Raw genomic sequence first — 19,952 nt, forward strand, 5'->3', positions numbered from 1 at the left:
AGCTAAATTCAGACCGTTTTAAAATTTGTGGCCATATTTCTCATGTCATCACTCATAATTTGTGGTATTTCCTGGAAATATGCCAAATCACCTAAACCCTGTTGCACATTATGCTCTCACGCATACGCATGGGATCAAAATGAGTCATTAGATACAGTTATTAGAAGGGAAGTTGGGCATTGTTATGCCGTATTTCGTACTTGTACCGACAACATTTGATATTTATTAACAATGAGAAATAGTGTAAACGTTTATACTTACGTTTCCGGAACCGGATTTCATTAAATTCGAATGACTAATATTATTTCTGAGCCATGCTGACTTTGCAAAATGTGCATGCGATGTACTGGTCAATCGACGATTTTTTGCATCATAAATACTACATATACAAGGATGCAAAAAAACATGTCAATTAACTATCAGCAACTGGAGCGTGACACAATGCCATTCTATTCTATTATGTTGTCTGTTTGTTTTAATTTTAATGTAGGCTGAGTAGAATAATTAAAATCCTATGTACGTATATGTACTTTAGTTTTACAATATCAATACCACGTCAAGCTTTACTTTTCATTTGATCACTTGAAGGCAAAAGTGTCACTAATTTGAAGACGTTATTATACACGTACGTACGTACACTAATGACTGGTTTTTGTTGATAATAATTGCACTTTTTATGCAACGGTTAATGTTAATCCTTTGCATTGCTTTGATCATAACATTTCTTCTGCAATCACCAACTCAAGTACTAACAGCAATCATAAAGGAGATTATTGTTACACTTTATGATAAGGGAACATGAATAAATGAAAGTATTTTCATGGGAAAAATTGCATAAATAAAATATAATATCTCACCCATCACGACAATGCTATAATACAAAATTCGAGAGAAGGGCATAGGTTAAGATGTTATACAACAACAATGCACGGTATTATCAACAGATACATAGGTCCCTTTAACTAGGCATAAGGCATTGTAAATATAGGCATAGGCATAACCATTATGTTTCGTTCGCAATTACAGGCCACACAGTTCATTTCGAACCGTTGTGCGAATTAGGTGATTCTTAAGTGAAGTGAAACATCTAAAGAAAACCATGTCCTTAAAATATTTGTAAGGACGGAGAGCATCACAATTTTCGAATTTTGATTTTGACGTCTATAAAATGACTTTCAAACTGTGCAACGTGGAGCTGGTGTCATACTTTGAATGACATGGTCTAGATAAAAGCTGCAAAAGTTTCAAAAATGTTGTGGTTTCTGTTATTAGTGTTGATACGAACATGCCTAATCGAGTCACATCACCATCATGACCACCATTTTCATCAGGGATATCAAAGTCAAGACGCAACAACACCTTCATCTCAAGGAATTAGTTATGGGCGTAAGTGTTAAAATATGTTCTCCATGTCACTTATTTGGTTCAATTTATAAACATTTCGTATTGATCAATTTCAGCTTCAATCATATCCCTGACAAAGTACAATCGGGATGTTCATGGCCCCACAATTTTTAATCCCGACACTGGTCGTACCATAAATCTTGAAGATTATCCAAATTATTCGGTAGTCGTGCCTTTGGCGTCAGGAAGTCCGACGGCCACATCGAATGAAGTCTTCATTTCTAGGAGATTATCAGGTCCAGGGGAGTTTCATGTCGTGGCACCACCAGGTCATGGCGTCATGGCTGTCATACAAAGCATGGACCTCCGAACTGCTCCCACTGGGTGCAATGATTTTATTCAGGTAAGTATTTTACCAGGTTGCAATATGTCGCAATAAGCTCAAAATGAAGTTAGATATTGCATTTATAATTTATAATTACTCAAATCTTGAAAGTGTACTATTGCGAATATAATAATAAGGCTAAAATTAAGAGTGGTCTGCATTTATTGGTCGTAATTATGGCAGAGACTAACTTTATAAGTATCGAGGAGCGGAAGTGGTATTCCCATCGCTGTATTATTATTAGTTTAGTTGAAGTCTCTTCTTCCTTTCGCTAATGCAAATTTCGTCACTATCTTGCAATTAAATCACTCTTGTGAAACATACTTCTCATATTATCAAGAGCAATTTGACTCTCCCTTAATTCATAGTGATTGTCGAGACAGGATTCTTCCCAGCAGCAGCAACCTGAGTTAACGATGTACATATGGACATGAGTTGAATAGTGAATTAAATGACCCATTGTCTTACTGACTGACTGACTTTCTTAAATCAGTGGAATTTACTACCTATTTACTTACATGGTGGGTACGCACAACAATAATGCTCTGTTTTTTATCACTAGTTTGGGGACGTAGACACTGGGGTCGAGACGGCCGGAACTTGTGGGAAAGTGGATGGTCGTGACGGCAGTTTTGCACCCTCACTCATTCAAGGGCCACGAATATTTCAAAGCACGTCGGGGAAAATCAAGATATTGTTTTACCACGGGTACATCTGGGGCCTCGTACGAGACTTCAACTTTGACGTGTTGGATCCCAGTCGGAATCCCATGCTCAGACTAGAAATTGCATTCACTGCGTACAAAGGTGCCCACACTTGAGACTATTTTCTTAAAATTTCTGAATATTTATTAAATATTTATTACTTAATTAGAGTGTGATGACGCCTTAAATGTGGCAACGCATTCTCCATCGTATTACCAGTACCGCTCGTGTACGAATATTCTGGGAAGCAAGTCGTGCATTCCAGCTCAACTATTTTGTGACCGAGTGATTAATTGTGCATTTGAAGAAAAGTTCGGTTCAGACGAATACATAGCGAATTGTTTGCCAGTTTTGCTTAAGTTGTTACTCCCACGAGCGAGACAACAAATCTTTTCGACGACGACTTGGAGACCTACGACGCTGTCCAGTGCGACAAATCCTGTAACTTTAACTACGACGTTGCCACCAATCGTCACTTCCGTTTCTACAACTCCATCCACTACCACCACGACATCAACAACCACAACCGCACCTTCTACAACTTCCGTCACTACTACAATAGCGACAACCACTCCCCCTTCAACCACTACCACCACAACCACAAGTACCACAACCACGCCAGAACCAGCACTTCAAAGCGGTATCGAGCTCTCTAGTACAACAGCAATACCAAGCAGTGTTCCATTTACGATACAACTTCAAAACCACCTTTTCGATATTTCTCCTCCCGTAATTACCGTCACTCATCGCACCACACCTCCAACACCTACTCCCACAACAACCACAACTTCTACAACAACTCTAGCCCCTACCCCAGCTGTAGAGTTTACAAGTACAGAGTTTCATACTGTCAGACTACCACCTGAGTTTGAAGAAACCGTAAATTATCACGATATTTCAATAGGAAACAATTTGACACTTCTTAGCCAACAAACTCCTGAAGTGTTGGAACCCAACATGACATTTACCGGAATCGACAACACGTTATCCGTGGAGGAGGATCAAGGTCAAGTTGAGCAATTAAATGCAGACATTGACGTCAATGAAGCTGAGCATCAAAATAAAGACACACTTCTCATAAGTCCTGGATTGTTTGAGGAGGATGCTAATGGATCTACGACTCTGTGGATTATTTTCGTCATCCTCGTTATGCTCGCAGTCATCTGCATTTTACGTCTCTACTGCTGTCGCAATCGCGTCATTTGGATCCCGAACCCGAAAATGTTGCGAGCACAGAGAAAACGTAGAGAAATGTCGATCAACAATCAAGCCAGAAATTACCCCGATGTCCATCGTAGCAGCACTTTAAAGACAAGTAGCTTGGGAAGATCAACTGAGACGACGCCACCCTCGTATGACATCCTATTCCCTAAAAAAAGGCTACATGACGCAGACGTCCTCCCATAACAAGTAAAAGTGAAGTGATTGCAAAGGTCTTATAAATACGTTTTGTCTTGTGAAATAAAAATAAAAGTAATAAGACATTGCCCTAAAGCTTGTTAAAATTACTCACTTTTTCCAAGAAATTACGCACTTTTTTCTAAATCCAGGCCACATTACTACCATTCTTTTACACTCGTATCATAAATTCATTGCTTCTTTATAATCAAGTATGTGTGAGACTGCTCCATTTTGCTAAAACCCCAACAGCAATACTTTCTCACGCATTTAACATGAATCTGTGATGCATATGTAAGTTTATGCGAACTCCAACAAAGGCACACTTCCTGGGTTTTTGGTCGATTCATTTTCAAGCCGAGAGTTCAAACAGATTCTAAACCAGATACTGCGGAAGATGATGACAAAATGAATATTAAATAAGTCAATTTCGTTCGACACAGAAGTGAAATAAATGAAAATGTGGCTCAATTCCTCAAATCGCTTCCAATTTACGCCAGTGCGGTCCAGTTTGTCAATTTTCTGACTGAAATTTAATTCTCTCTCTTCGTTCAGTGAAGGCCTTTGTGCAGTATTTATAAATTACATTTATCATCGTTCATCGTTCTAATCAGGACATGAGGGTAATCAGAGGCCAAATGGTTTAATTTGTGGATGGATCTGTTCTGCAGTTTAGTTTCATAAATTATGTACATGCGTCGCAGACTGCTTTTTAGCATTAATAAGGTTAACTCTAAGAATCATGATTATGTATCTACGACTGCAACATACATACGTACATACCACACCTGATTTAATCGTTTTAATCCGTCTCGAACAAAAGACAGCGACGCTAACAAAGAAAGGAGTGTCACGTCTAATTTTGTGCAAATGTATGATAGTTAATAATTTATGACGCTGAATAATGCCTTAAAATTTAATCTACTTCGGATAAGCGGAGTATTTTGGATTTTTTTTCGAAATGATTAAATTAAGTATTCCTTAATACACTTACTTTTTACGTTGTGACTGGGATGTATAATCCTGCGACGAGTTTAAAGTTCAAGGTTGCTGCATAATTATTTTACACACGATGTTTACCACAAGTTTGCACTTATCAATAAATGGGCATAAAATGACGGACAAATTTTAATGTGGTATAAAAAAAATGTGTGTGACTCATAAAATGATAAGCCAAAAAATGGAAAAGGAGCAAAATATTATTGATTTTTTTATAACTTGGAAAATTTATTTACAACTCAACTAAATAGTTGAATTGAGACATTTCAAGAAATGTAATTATTAGTAGATATAACTTAGGTTTTCTTCTTATTCAAGTTTAAACTAAATCTAAAGGAACATTATTATTACCTATATATTTAAATTATTTTAATAATCTATAATTCCGATAACTTACAAAAATATGCATACAATTTTTTAACTTTTTTAAAAAACATATAAATTTTTAAGTTGCTTTCTATCCTGATCTGGAAGGGCATAAACATTAAATCTTTGCTTGTCTGCAGAAATTTTTCGCATTCTCTCTGGTAAATGTATAATAGTTTGTAAAATTCCATTGTGGGCTTCACTTTCGTCCTCAGAGTCGGAGGGTGGGTGCAAAACTGGGAGGTGAGAACAATTTTTAGGTTCATCTTCCCAGCCACATTTTTGATACGTGTCTGTTTCGACTTGAAGTGGGGCTGGAAGTTTGGGAAGTCTGGATAGCTCGTCGTCAGAAGCGATTAACATGAGAGAGATGAATGATGGCCTTGATGTCATTCCTCCTGAAACCGACTTGAAGTTTGAGAATGATCTCGAATTGGCGAGAAAACCGGCAGATTGTGGTGGGGGCGATAGCATATAACGGTCAGTTTCCGAGCTGACCAAGTCAAAGTTTCCGTTTTCATCCAGACCTTCATCGTGGGACTGAGAGAGTTGTTTGTTCATGAAACTGGCACGCCTCATTTTGCCAATGTTGATACTGAAATTAAAACGAAAAAAATTTAAAGATTGAACACATAAGTATTTATTTTCGCGAAAAATGGCAAGTTATACAGAGTTAACTATTTTGCATACCTCGTTCTAAACTGTAGAGATTATAGGAAGCGAGTCGTCACACAACTAAGCAGATTGATGGGGTAGATATCTTGCTGCTGCTTGCTCAACAAATTTCAACTGATAACTGAGCAGAACCTGAAGCTCTGGAGCTACTTATATCAGACGCAGATCAATATCTTACAAAGTAATCAACAGATTTATGTAATTATCCTCAGATTTGCATACTTATGAGACCCACCTCCATTAAGAAGGATGAACATGCATGTGTCATCATCTCAAAGGTTATACATTCGTTGTACTGAATGATGTAGATATAATTAAAAACAAGCAGAGGAATGGACAGCGATTGAGAATACCTACTTTTCCAATACCCAGAATCCATTAACCACTTATGTATTAGGTTACGAAACAACATGCTCTATTTTTGGGACACTACTTTATTTCTGGACAACTGTAATTTATTTATTACATACATCTCGATTAAGAAATATTGGATAATTAGAAAAATGCAAACAAATAACGGGTTCAAAAGTAATAATTATATTTAAATCTATGCATCTAGTAGTAAAAAAAATAGAAGCCTAAAAAGTTCAACTTCACGAAGACAAACAAAAATATGGAAGATAATACCTTCTGGTAATAAATACTATTTTTCATATCACTTCTAAGCTGATTTGGACACGAAAATATCTCCGTATGGTTCATCTTGCTTTAGCTCCACCTTGTGCATCGCTTTCATTCCTGAAAGAAATGATTAACGCCACAATAATAATCACTCTGAAATATTGAAAATAGATTGACTAATAAGTATGTGTCTAATATTGTAAAAATTATTAACTGAGTAATTGATAGAATCCCGTTGCTGCCTGTTTCTTTGAAATCTTCCCAGGTGGAAACAACTTTTTGAAAGTAACCGTTTCATCACCAAGTCCAGCAACGCCAAGCTCTTCTGGATGTACTTCTGGAGGATGCAGAATAATTTCGGGGATGTCAAATTCCGGTGCTTGGTATTCCATTTCGCCCTGTTGCACATCATTCATTATTTGCCGACCCCTAAAACAATGCAATAATATTTTACCCTTACCACCAATTAGATTGCATTAACCGAAATCTACACAAAAATGACTTACATTTCGCTCTGATTGTCTTGTTCTGATTCTACTTCGTTTTGCATGTCCATACCAATATCACTTGCAATTTGTCCTCCTTGTATCCCAAAAGTCGAAACTCCTCCTGGTAAAGTTCCTTCTTCACGCACATTTCTCGACGCAATAAGATTGCCTCCTAGTTCTTCTGGAAGCCGATCACGAATTGGTACAGGAAGTAAAGCTGTGGCGTGAGCCTGTCCAATAAATTGCTTGAGTGCTGAGCCAACATTAGTTTGTCTGCCAATTGCGCTTTCTAGGAGGACATCCAACGCTATCTTTTTATTTTTCTTTTCCACAAGGCCGTTACGATCAGATTGTCTCATCTCCTCCAATTCGTCGTAGTCCAAGGGTCGTTTTTGTGCTTGCAATTGCATATGCATATATTGCAATGTAATGAGCGTCTCTTGATCAATTTGTAATGGATAGCGTCGACGTCCCCTCCGCCGGTCAACTACTTGAAGGGATTGTAAGTCCAATTGCTCTCCCTCTGTACTCATTACTGTGCTTTGAGTACCGAGTACAGATTCAACATTTTGTTGTTGCCCAATCTCTTGTTCAATATCGCCTGCTTCAGATACACTTGCTGGGCGTTTCCTTGAACGTCCATGACGACCTTCGCCATCATCTAGATTCCGTGTGGTGACTCTGTCCCCTGGAGAGAGTAACATCGGATTTTCTACGCTTATTGCTGGGCCGTCATTTTCAGTCGTTCTTCCGGCTCTAGATTCCATGTTTTCATTCAAATAGTCGCCGAATCCCATTCCCATATCACCAAATTGGTCGAATCCTTCAAATTCTCGCTGTGGTTGATTGGCATCATCTTCAAGAAGGCAATGTGCCATTGGGTTGCGAGATATGGCCTCTTCCAACAGATTTAAGACTTGACTTTCGTCAAATCCTTCCTCGGTTTGTTGAACATGACGTTTTCGCTTTCTGCTACTAGTGCCTCGCTCATCAGAATTTGGTGTTTCAGTAATAGCAGGACGTACAACAACTTCTGGAAGTACTGCATTTGAAGTAAAGCAACGCGGACGAAATTCATCAACCAGCAAATCCGCTCCTAATGTTTCATCGAAATCTCCAAATCCAAAAGTTTCAACTGGTTGAGGGACAACGCTTCGATGAGTCGTCCGCGATGGGGTTTCCACTGGCAAGTCGATCTGTCGAAGCTGCTTGGCACTGATACTCATTCGTAAATGAATAGTGTGCATGCTCCCTAGAATAATTGGACACAATTTAATTAATAATTATTGTATAATCCATTTCACCGATATTTATGTACTACTGTTATAGTTCTTACATGCCAAGTGCTGCATTTGTTTTTGATAAATTATGCTGAGACCTTTGATCAAGATTGAAACTTTCCTCAAACTTAGTCCATGAGCAGATCCCATTGCAGGAAAATACTTTCGAACTTGAGCCCTGATTATGTAAAAAAAATATATATATATATATGTATATATATATATCATAGTCCAGAAACAGCTATCAAGTATAAAGTATGAATGATGCACTTACGCAAGTTCTATAATATTCGAGTTCAAAAGAAGCAAATATGTCTTATTTCTCCGAGATTTGAAATCCTTCCCCTTGAACTCATTGTTCCCTGCCATCCACATAAGAGAGAGGGGACCGTCGCTGTACAAGACATCCTGGGCGAAAAACATGGCGCAGGCACAAAATCCGTGTTTATTACTGGCAACTGAAGATGAGCTGAAAAGTGAGACAAGTTAATTGTAAACCAAACCTCTATTTATATCACAATTAAATTTTTCAGTAATTAATAATGTAGGAGAAACTAAGGGAAATGATGTTGATGCTTCTTTTACCTGACGGAAAATGACCAACCTCACAATCTGAACTTGAGAAAGAAAAGTAAATTTGAGAAATTTGAGACGACGGACAGTTCGTTGACTCCAAACTCCAGCTCTGGATTAGGGTCGTTCACACCAATGAAAATGGCAACAAGTACAAATGTTATTTCAATCCTTCATGAAAACTAATGAGTTTATGCAAATAATAATCTTTCGAAAACTTCATTGACGTTTTTTTAAAATTTTATGTGTTCTTCTCATTCTCGTATATATATTATGTATATAAGAAATAATGTACAAAAATGTTTATTTTTGACGTTTTAAAATTATTTCTTAATTATGCTGTAACTTATAGAAAGAATGCATCAGTTGAAACTATTCACTATATTAAAATTTAAGGCATAATCTTAAAGTTTAATAGAAATTCTCACTTTTCTACAGATAAAAACTCCATTTATAAGATATTTAACTTTCCTCCAGCTAAAAGTAAAATGTATGTATGTTAGTTATTAAGTAATACTAGTTATCGGCAATAACGATACAGTAAAATTTGTAATAGTAATCAGATTGCAATAATCATCAAGGTCGACATATTATTGAGGACGGTCATAAAAATCAGTAATTCAGTAGACATACAAATGCTTCAGTTGTTCTCGAACTTCGGGCGAAGACGTGTTGACATTGAAACGGTGCTTGTCGGCCTGATGCTGCTTAATTTTCTGAGGAAGGTGAAGAAGACTGGAAAACCAGCCGGTCATTTTTGTGGAAGAAGAATCTTCCATCGTCGCCAAAGAATGATCTCCCATTGTTAACGGGGGATGGTGGTAGAAGTAGCTGTCTTCCTCTTCAGACTCCTCCAGCCCATGGTTGTAATGTCCTTTGAGCTGAATTACGTACCAAATTCTGGCCGTGGAGGACATCATTTCCTCCTCAGTGAGTTCGGGGGGTGGTCCCTTTTTCGGCGCCGTTGTTAGTTTTTCTTCTAATGGTGGAAGTGACAACTTTGGAGGCGACTTGCGGAAGAAACGCTTTGGATTTATCACAGATGGTTTTGCTGGGAACGGGTTATAATAATCGCCCGTTCCGGTAGAACCCAGGCTGGAATTGGACCCCTGGGATGAGATCGAAATGGAGGATGGCGACGATGACGACATACTGCTTGGTGCCGATGGCTGGAGAAAGGGAAATTGTAGACGGGCAACTTCCTCTTCGCTGATTATTTCAAAGGAGAGGACCAAGTCGTCGTCCGTGTCGTTCTCCTCCGGGGGTTCAACCACGTCGTCGCTACAATTGCTTGATGTCAACTCCTGTTGTCGGGGACCTTTGTCGGAGGAGAAGATGTAGAAATGCATGGTGTGGTGATGACGAGGAGGGGAAGTACAAAGTGAGAAATGGGATTATTTTGGTGGGGGTGGTTTCAGCCAGTGCTATAAAGCGAGATTGCACCTTGGGAGGGATGGATTCTGCGAGAGAAGAAGAAGAGAAGAGAAGAGGAGATTTAGTAACATTTCAAGATAATACTTGTATCCCCCTCCCCCCACGAGATTTGTTTTACAGATATATTTGCATTCTTACGAGAAAAGAGTTTGGCTTGAACCAGCAGTTTTCAGGGGGTAGCTTCTTTGAGAGAATGGTGCGGTCCGGCACACGGTCGTTGTGATTCATTCTGTTAAAGAAAATGCAATATTTGAAATTAAACTGTCAAAATTGTCCTCTAGTTTGTGGTGATAAACGTTGTTTGTAAACATATCTATGTACATATATCAAACAAAGGATAAAGTCTTACCAATTTGATATGACGCGACTTCTACTCTTGTAATAAGATAATACTGGAACGGGTCAAGTGCAAGTAAAATTATTGTTCACTACCTTCTTGAGTGTTACTTAATTAGTTCAGTTTTTTGTAAAAAATTTTGTACGAGAACAAAAAGTTAAGTAGTCGGGAATATGCACGATGGCAAAAAAATCGAAGCGATTTCAGTCAAAAATCAGACTGGAGTGTTTAAGAACTCTGCAAGTCAATTTTATAGGTTTCACTGGACAGCGTAAAGTCATTAATAGTTCTCTTGTGAAGTCTTGTGTCAGAAAAATAATAATAACACAGTTGTCAATTATTTATTGTTTCCAGTAATCCCAGCGAGTACAAATGCTTATGAAGGATATGCAGAAATACGCTCCTTTCATCACAGGAGGATGGGTCACCTTATTTTTACGAAAACCACCAACTTTAAGGCTTCGTAATGCATATGTCCACATATCCCAGTGACTTATTCTAGTTCAATTACCATGTTGTGATTATGGCTGATATTCTAAGCGAATTATCACATCATCCGTCATATACACATCCAGTCACATCCATCTACGTTATTATTTTACTATTTGTTATTATTGGTATTACAGTTGTAATAATGAAATACTTTGTGGTGGTTCATTTACAAGTGCAGAGTCCACAATATATATTTACCTAGCATGTCTTGTTTTGCCTCCTGACTTAAATCTTAATGCATCTCCCCGTCTCTCTCGTGTAAACTTAGCTATCATCATTTTAAATGGTGCTATAACTTATAGCCTATAAGACATGCCATGTAATTGTGTGAACCCGTTGGCCACACCCACACCCGAAAGAAGACCCCTGCCTAGAATTTGTTACTCATTCTCGTCAAGCGGTTATTTCCGGTTTTAGATATTTTGTTTATTTGAAAGTCTATTTGAAAATTTAATGCGTATGCGATTCATGGATATTAAGATTTATTTATTATTATGAGCTTATCTTTGGTCAATGGTGTTGATTCAGATTGATAGTAATTTTAGATTGAGAAAATCAGTGACAATTGTGGGCAGCCATGTTGTCACATGTACATACATAATATGGCCATACATACATATATATGTAATACATAGGCATCTTTGTTTTTCGTATATTTATATCGTTACCAAATAGAATTGAAAATTTCATCGGGCTGATTAATGATTTTGTCAACATTTTGCTCCCGTTGTGTCTGCAATGAGTCATTGTCACTCTTTTACCCTTTTTCCAGAAAAAGAGGACCCTTGAGTTATTTTCTGCAAGGATTTTACCCGAATATGGGTTGGCTTATTGATGACTCATAATATAAATTTTAAACGGACAGACAACAGAAGAACAGAAAGGACTCTTGCATATGTACATACTTGTTTATTCACAATCGCAATTTTCACATGAAATATTATATATAATGGGGACAGAAAGTTTACAAACTGGCATATGTACGATTTAAGAATGCTGCATGGTCATTTATTTCGGTTGAAATGTTTAATTTTACTCTATTGTCTCGTGGATTATTATTTATCACCCCATATCATGGTCAAACTAAATAACGCTTCCAAATGCCCAGAAGGTGATGATCTCATGGTGAAATGGCTCTTATCGTCCAGCCAAAGTCATCAAACGGAAAACCTTCATGCCTCCAAGGAGCAACAACTGCTCGCAATCAAAGAATGTAAGACGCAATGACTTGGTTATTTTTCAGTCCAATTTCGAAATATCTTATGTAATGCAATCAACAATTTGAAAAAAATTACTCGTTGTATTTATTATGTAATCAGCTTTGGAGGTAGATTTCCCAAAACTGCATGCACTTGGCACAAATAAAATTGGATTTTTAGTGCGCACGCAGTTTATGAGTACCATTTTCCTTTTATGCAGCTTTGCAAGTATCAGAATGATCCAATTACAACCAGTAAATCATAAAATTTCCAACCCATGCTTACTTGTACACTTGGATGGGAATTGGAACATTATTGACTCAGGCGTCATGTATATCAAATCCCCATAGACAGATATTTGATGTAGTCGTTTATTATAACGCGTCTTAAAATCAGAATCAGAGAATAATGGACAAGAGCCAAATCGAGTCGAAAATATGCTGCATTTTTGTGACTGATAATTCTCTTACATGTACATAAAATGAAAAAGTGGTCCATTCTGATAACCGATTTTCCCTTCACAATAAATACATCTGTTATTTAATTCAGTTACAAAAATAAATTACAACAACTTGTCAAAATTGCTTAATCATCTTCCTCCCCTCCTTGCTGGGCGTCATCATTTGGCGGAAGTGGAGATTGAAACATGTCTATTAAAGCTAAATGCTTTGTCCCACAACTCCAAAATTGGTACTTGAACATGTCATCGAAACCATCCTCAATTGATGCAACTTGTTCTTTATATGTTTTGAACGAGTTTACAATTCCGACGTAAACTGGTCCGAGAACTTCGTCCTGTAAATACCAGTAGAATGGCTTGTCGAAACGGATCGTTTCGACGGGACCCTCCTCCTCAAAGTATTTGTACTCTTTACGAGGACCCGTGACTGGTATTTCGCTCGAATCGTCTTCGTCGTCATCCTCGTCGCTCAGGTTAATTGAAGATCTGCTGATACTACTGGGCGCATTGGTGGTCACACCTTCGTCATCTTTTTCCGCGGACAAATCTTCTTGGCGTGACTGCTGCTCTTGAATTATTGGTGGAGATGGTTGTTGGACACGTTTGATTCCAGTGATATCTTGGAATTGTTGATTATTGTTGAGCTGAGCACCTGCATAGTACAAATGTGTTAGTTTGGGTAAATGTAATTAAATTGGAAATTATTATAAATAATTAATTTATAGTTTCCTAACCCGTGGCAGCAGCAACTTCAAACTTATCAGAGTCTAGATAGTAGTACAGAGATTGCGCAGGGGGTTGAAGGAAAAATGGGTGATGATCATTCCAATTGCACCTGTCACATAATTTATAGTTATGCATAATTAAACTCCGCAAGGAAAAAATAAGGTAAAAACAGTGAGCAGTTTGTATCTATTGAAAAAATGAACAAGAAATGAACGAATACTCACATCGTATTATTGACACCCATCTAAATAGTTGATCAAGTTACACAATTAAATCACATAATTTCACCGAAAATCATACGTATGTAAGTTGAATTATGTATGCACTTACATAGAATACTTGACTAAAGTATTCATTCGTGATGGTGAAATTTAACGCAGGAATTTGGACTATTAATGGTTTCGTTTCAATGAACCCATCATGTTTCTTGGAATCGAGAGCACTGTCCATCCATGGAATCATATCCTGAAGTCCAGCTTTTGGTAAAACAAGAACTATTGACTTTCTCTTGTCCTGACAAATTAGAGAAAAACACAATATAACAATTTAATTATTTACAAAATAATTTCACAAATTATAGCACGCCATGAAATTTACACACCTTAAAGGGCAACGTTACAGTTGTAAATTCCTGTGTCCTCCTAATTCTAAAGGTTCCACCCGACGCCAACATTCTAACCCGGTCCGTCCCGAAAAATTGTTTCCCAATGTCAGTAAATGGGAACAAGAATTTGTTCTTGTAGAAGAAAGTATTGATAAAAACACCTTTCGTGAAACTGTAGATTGATGGCCCGTACCATCCTCCTGCACAAATTAAATTCCACAAAAATAAATTAGTAGCTCCCAAAAATCCAAAATCTTTCAATTTATAGAATTTACCTCTGGGAATCAACTTATCAAAAATCTTGCCAAAAGTTTGAATAGAAATTCGAGCATTGATTGAAGGTACGGCGACATGCGGTTGGCTAAAATCTTGGTTAATGACGTTCATAAGTTACATTTTCAATGTAATACTTCCTGTCATTTGATACATACTCTGTCTTTATTAAATAAATTTGATGTCATACCTTGATAGTAAACATTGGTGTTCAACGCCTTAATCCCATCCGTCGACTCCAGCGTCCTATTCGACGTGTAAATAGAGCTCGTGGCAAAAACTTTGGAATCCTAAAATAAAATTTTAACTTCAAATTCATCTCCATTAAGGTTATTAAGCAGAGTAATTAAATCTCCACCAACCTCAATCAAGCTCTCCGTCATATCTTTATACGCTGTCGTAATGGACCCAAAGTCTGTCCTCAACGCTTCATCAATCCCATCATTCGGTACGTTGAACATCCGTTCATTCACGACCGCTAACAACTGACCCAGTCCAAAAGTATACGCTGCCGAAGCTCCATACGTGTTACTGTGCTCGACAAATATTTCATTCGCCACGACATCGGACGCAAAACCTTTGAACGCTTCGGTGAAATCAAACGGCACAAATTTCATCTCATCGACAGAAACTTCTGCCGATTCTTGGCGAAAAACACTCCCATTTGTGTACACCACTGCTAACGATAACAGAAAGAAAGCGGTAGTGCACACCAACAATGAATGAGAGCAGCGTCTCATTTTAATTTTTCTTAACTTGTTTTTAACCAATAATTTAAAGTATTAATTAACTTAATTTAGATAACATGAGCTAAATTTAGTATATATGAATTCAAGGTGAAAATTTGGTCACAAAATTGTGCGAGCCTTGACTTTGACTGAAGAAATTGAAAGCTGAGACATAGGTTTTGATTTGAATGGTTTAATAATTATTTTGGGTTAACCCTGTCCCCCATCAACTCATCTCCCCTTAATAACAATACACAAACATACATCGTTGCAATTTACATTAGACAACGACGACTACGACGAAGCCACGACACGACGATACGATGTCCATCAGAGAAGGCTTGGTATGGTAAATATGCAATTTTGTTTGAAATAACGGGCCAATGTCAACACGCGTAAGAGCAACAGTGGAATTAGTGGAATATCCACATTCATTCGTTCGAGTAATGCTGTTTGCAATTCATTGTTACCTTCACAGTGTAAAACCAGTTTCATACTTGAAGCAAGCAGCCAAATATTATCATTGTTAGGAATCAAGAAGAATGCGAATTAACAATGAATTTTTCTCTGTGACTTCGGTGACACTGACGGGAAATTATCATACAATGATGATGAGGACGATGATGCCAAAATTGACACTGCAATTTGAGAATGTCGTTAATGCCGGAAACTTGCTAATTTGAAATAAATTTTGAACAAATTCCGTTTTACTTTTTAACAGGGCTGATATTTTATTTATTTTTCAACCTGAAGTATAACCTTTAGCGATTGTTCTTAAACAGATCATTTACGAAAAAGAAAGCGAAATAGAGATTGCAATCATAATAAAGAAATAATATATTTAAGAGTTTTTAAACACATCATGGCAGACTTAATGGCAGACAAGCTACAAAAAACATACGAACAACTTGTCACAATATATAAGGGCGTAATTTAACTTCGACTATTTCGAGTTTCCTTTAACAAATTACAATGCACATACATACATAATTAAGCAAGTGCTACACACACACAGCAAATCACCTTGTTGCCACCTTTGAATTGGTCAATTTGCATACCACTTACAAATATATCTTGAGGGACTATAGTGAACCAGACTGACAAACTAAACCTACTTATTCGTACCAATAAAAATCAATGAGATGAATATCGATTTGAAAACTTGCTCTCTCAAAGGTGCTCACTCACTTTTACTGATTAAATCGAAAGTCTATGCACTAAAAACTTATGACTTGATGCGCTTTTGGCTGTGAAAGTTTGAATTTTATCTTGGCACTGGTTCAAATGAGCTCAATAACCAAATAATGTCGAAGTTAAGTTTATGACTTGAAAATATGAAAGAGAAAAATGACAGTTTTTTTCCTTCACTGACTGCAAGAACGTAGCTCTTGGCAGATTTCTGTCAATAGCCTTGTTGCTTCAATCGTCATAAGACGAAAACAATACAATGCAGTGCAACATAGCGATTTTAATACTAAATTAATTACGATTACTTAACGAACTAATAATTAGTTTGTCAATAAACCACCAACTTTCTTAGTTGATCTCGAGCATCTTCATCCCTCTGCAAAGACACAACATCTAGCTTATTTCCAGAGGATATTTTTCGTATTCTGTCCGGAATATTGGAAATCATTCCGGAAATGATGGAGAGGGATGTTGACGAGCTGGAGGACGAATTCAATGAACCCGACGATCGTTGATTTCCTTTATTAAGATTTCCATCTCCCATGAGTTTGAATCCATATCCGTCATAATTGTTGCCACCAAATTCAAGCGCAGTGGCTTCAGAGACTGCTGGGGACACAGGAATCCCTGACGTTTGAAAATTGCAGAATGACCACCGTCGAAATCCACGAGTTTCAGTATTGGTTTCCAGACTTAAATATGCTTCCTCTGCTTCTTCAATTTCATTGTTGTAAAGGTGATGAGGATGAAGGGGGGAATCTTGGTATGAATCGGTACGAATTTGTGGTTGATCATTCGATAATGATGAATATCTGTTAGTAGTCTTTGACCCTTGAATTGGGACAACGCTTGGCGATACGGGAGAAATAATGCAGTAGGCGTAGTCGTTTTGAAGTGAAATTTTTCTAGTTCGTCGTAGTTGTGCCATTTTTTTTGCTAATGTTGTCTGCAGAAAGTTTTACCTTTTATATATGAACATATCTAGTTGCCTAAGATTATGATAAATAATTTAGGTAGAGTTATTTATTACCTGTTAAATTGTGTACTTAACGATTTATTTTAAGGATTTGTTTAAGGATTCAAGTTATTTTTGTAGCTAAAATTGATTGAGATGGTTATTATTCGCTTGCAACTTCAAAAATAAATGTTGTGCTGAACAGTTTTCCTGATGTCAAAGCCTTATATTGAGTATGTATGATATCGACGATAGTAATCATCTTCTGGTAACTTGTTAACTCCTGATTTATTATGGAAATTGCGAACGTGAGGCATGAAAATTAATCCGGCTCCACCTACCCAGCCGTCGATATTTAAGCCGCAACACACTCCTTCAATTAGTTCTAATTTCGTGTTGGTTGACACGTTCAAGGTGTGTGGACAAAATACAGGATAACGATTATGATCCCCACATAATGGATTTATTTTAAGAGGAAAAGGTGAGACATACTAATTTGCTACCATTAATTTTCCATCGTCAGGTTAGGTGTACCCGATGCCCAGCTTATCCGGCTTGTCTGATATTTGACCTATTGTGGAAAATTACAAGTTGTCTCGAAATTCAGTAATGCGACCGAAAATCGGATCATAGACACTAGCCACACATGTTTGGCAATTAATTTAATCAAAAGACCAGTTGAGTTCAAGTTTCAAAAAGTAATGACTTCTTTATTGTCTTACATGGTCGAAATTAATTTTTATTCGTGTGAAGATGCATACATAATATTTAAAATATTTTATTGTAATTACACAAGAATATAAGTTTTAATTTATGTTAAGACTGTAAAACATGAGAGATTAATAATTATTTAACCAGGATTTGATGACTTGTTTGATATAATATATATATACATGTATGTACAATACAACACAATTAAAGTGGCATTTTAAATATGTAATTAAGTATAACTAGGTATGTTTAAGCTGCAAAATTGAGACCTTCTTACACCATAACACCAACACGGTGCATAATTAGTAAAGCATACGTATTCTTATAATCTTTGCAAAAAATAGAGATAATGCGTCACAATTTATCGTTATATATCAGCACCATAATAATTGTATAAGATATAATTATCCTTAATATCTTCTAGTTTAAATTAGAATGAATTGGTTAAATAACAGTCTCATAGGAATACAGTTTTTACCACTCACCAGAGTTTACCACTCAGCAAAACAATACCTATTTACATGCAACATAACATTATTTGACTAGCTCATTCGTAGGTATAAAAAAGAATTTTTGGAATTATGTTTTGAGATATTTTTAGCTTAAAGTATAAAAAATAACTAAATTAATGACTCAATAGTAGATGTGGACATATCTCAATTTTTCGCACATATCGACCGGAATCCCTTCCACGGCGACATCGCCACCCAAATCGTAATCTCCTGACTGATGCGTGAGAGACTTGACGATTTCTCGGAACCATTTTTGGACCGCTTTTAAGGGGCCGGCTCCCTCCTCAATAGATTCGTCTTGGTCTCTATTATTATTGCAATTTTTGTTGTACGACAGATTTGATGCAGTGGAGGAAAGTCGCCTTCGAAATGACCCATCCTGTGTGATAAGGTGGTTAAAGAGTGATTCGTATTGGGGCAATTCCCATCTGTCGAGGTCGGACGGGACGAAGCAGTCCTTAACCCGCTTGCGTCGACGTCGCGACATGATTTGGGCTTGGGCTCGAGCTTCGAGCTCTTCTGGGAGAATTAGTCCGTAAGTGGACTTCTTTCTGCTAAATAGTTCTCTGATGAGGCCTCGTGACTTGGTTCCTGACACGGTCATTGTGGTTTTCTAGAGAAATTTGGAGGGGAAAATTGTATGAAATTTTGAAGTTATTTTTTTGGAGGGGGGGGGGGATTAGGTCAAGTTAGTTCCCTTACCTTTTGAAAAAGTTTTTTGAACTGAATTGAACAGAACGTTATCTATCAGCCAGGACAGGACACGCGAAAAGGACAATGTTTCAGATACTCGCTCCCAGATTTATACCAAAACTTATCGATCGGTACTGAAACACGGAAAAATTTCGAGCAATCTCTTCCGCAAGTTGTTGACACACGATTCTCTACTCGTGACAAAGTTAAAAGCTGAAATATTTAGCAGAAGATCTTATAAGTAATTGCACAAATTGAGACAGGACACGAAAGAAAAGACACAAATTCTCGGATACTTACTCGAATGCAAATTAGTTTGCGAATAATCCAACCATCCGCAGATTCCTTTCCTTTTACCAATCTCAAGCAATGGAGGTCGTGCACAATACCAGGTAAGTATTCTCAGGACGAGATATTATAAATACATAGGTAGGTTATGTTATATGTTAAGTCAACAAAATTCAAATCAGACAGACGTCTTTAAACAGGGATTAAAAGGTAGCTTGTGTGATCGAAAATATATTTATGCAAATTTTCATTCGGACAATTTTATCTACACGTAGGGAGCCGTGTCTCGTATCTCGCATGGGTTTCTATCTATTTAAAGAACGCTTTGTCATGTCTTTGGTTAAGGTATTGTCATATGAGGAGTTATCTCTGATTCATACTTTTGATACGGCACAACTATTTTTGGTGGATGTAAGGGATTAAAGTATAATTATCCTGTGTAAGTATGTGAACTGTGCTATAAAATGAGTGTCAAAATGTAAATGACGAAATGCGCATCTGTTTCGGGGATTACGCTAC

The 19,952-nt window shown here is 37.2% G+C and overlaps 4 protein-coding genes across 4 annotated transcripts; 1 reads left to right on the forward strand and 3 right to left on the reverse strand.

The window, feature by feature from the left end:
- The first annotated feature begins 1,025 nt into the window (after nucleotides 1-1,025).
- On the forward strand, nucleotides 1,026-3,927 carry LOC110854052. The gene is made up of 4 exons (XM_022102448.2): nucleotides 1,026-1,386; nucleotides 1,461-1,747; nucleotides 2,292-2,535; nucleotides 2,603-3,927. The coding sequence occupies exons 1-4, from the start codon at nucleotides 1,251-1,253 to the stop codon at nucleotides 3,838-3,840; spliced, it is 1,905 nt and encodes a 634-aa protein (XP_021958140.2). The 5' UTR covers nucleotides 1,026-1,250; the 3' UTR covers nucleotides 3,841-3,927.
- Nucleotides 3,928-5,033: 1,106 nt separating this feature from the next.
- LOC110853949 lies at nucleotides 5,034-11,049 on the reverse strand. The gene is made up of 9 exons (XM_022102325.2): nucleotides 10,617-11,049; nucleotides 10,406-10,496; nucleotides 8,846-10,293; nucleotides 8,535-8,729; nucleotides 8,317-8,438; nucleotides 6,999-8,232; nucleotides 6,707-6,921; nucleotides 5,887-6,609; nucleotides 5,034-5,791 (listed from the first exon to the last, which is right to left on the reverse strand). Exons 4-8 carry the CDS (start codon nucleotides 8,681-8,683, stop codon nucleotides 6,533-6,535), a joined length of 1,797 nt encoding a protein of 598 aa, XP_021958017.2. The 5' UTR covers nucleotides 8,684-8,729; nucleotides 8,846-10,293; nucleotides 10,406-10,496; nucleotides 10,617-11,049; the 3' UTR covers nucleotides 5,034-5,791; nucleotides 5,887-6,532.
- Nucleotides 11,050-12,652: 1,603 nt separating this feature from the next.
- LOC110853952 lies at nucleotides 12,653-15,252 on the reverse strand. Its single transcript, XM_022102329.2, has 8 exons — nucleotides 14,721-15,252; nucleotides 14,549-14,648; nucleotides 14,361-14,453; nucleotides 14,083-14,285; nucleotides 13,812-13,994; nucleotides 13,706-13,725; nucleotides 13,490-13,590; nucleotides 12,653-13,407 (listed from the first exon to the last, which is right to left on the reverse strand). Exons 1-8 carry the CDS (start codon nucleotides 15,096-15,098, stop codon nucleotides 12,881-12,883), a joined length of 1,605 nt encoding a protein of 534 aa, XP_021958021.1. The 5' UTR covers nucleotides 15,099-15,252; the 3' UTR covers nucleotides 12,653-12,880.
- A 539-nt stretch (nucleotides 15,253-15,791) lies between these two features.
- On the reverse strand, nucleotides 15,792-17,704 carry LOC110854245. The gene is made up of 2 exons (XM_022102662.2): nucleotides 17,305-17,704; nucleotides 15,792-17,220 (listed from the first exon to the last, which is right to left on the reverse strand). Exon 2 carries the CDS (start codon nucleotides 17,200-17,202, stop codon nucleotides 16,603-16,605), a length of 600 nt encoding a protein of 199 aa, XP_021958354.1. The 5' UTR covers nucleotides 17,203-17,220; nucleotides 17,305-17,704; the 3' UTR covers nucleotides 15,792-16,602.
- Nucleotides 17,705-19,952: the final 2,248 nt, after the last annotated feature.

The sequence above is a fragment of the Folsomia candida genome, unplaced genomic scaffold (assembly GCF_002217175.1).
Source record: "Folsomia candida strain VU population unplaced genomic scaffold, ASM221717v1 Fcan01_Sc009, whole genome shotgun sequence".
In the NCBI taxonomy this organism is placed as follows: Eukaryota; Metazoa; Arthropoda; class Collembola; order Entomobryomorpha; family Isotomidae; genus Folsomia; species Folsomia candida.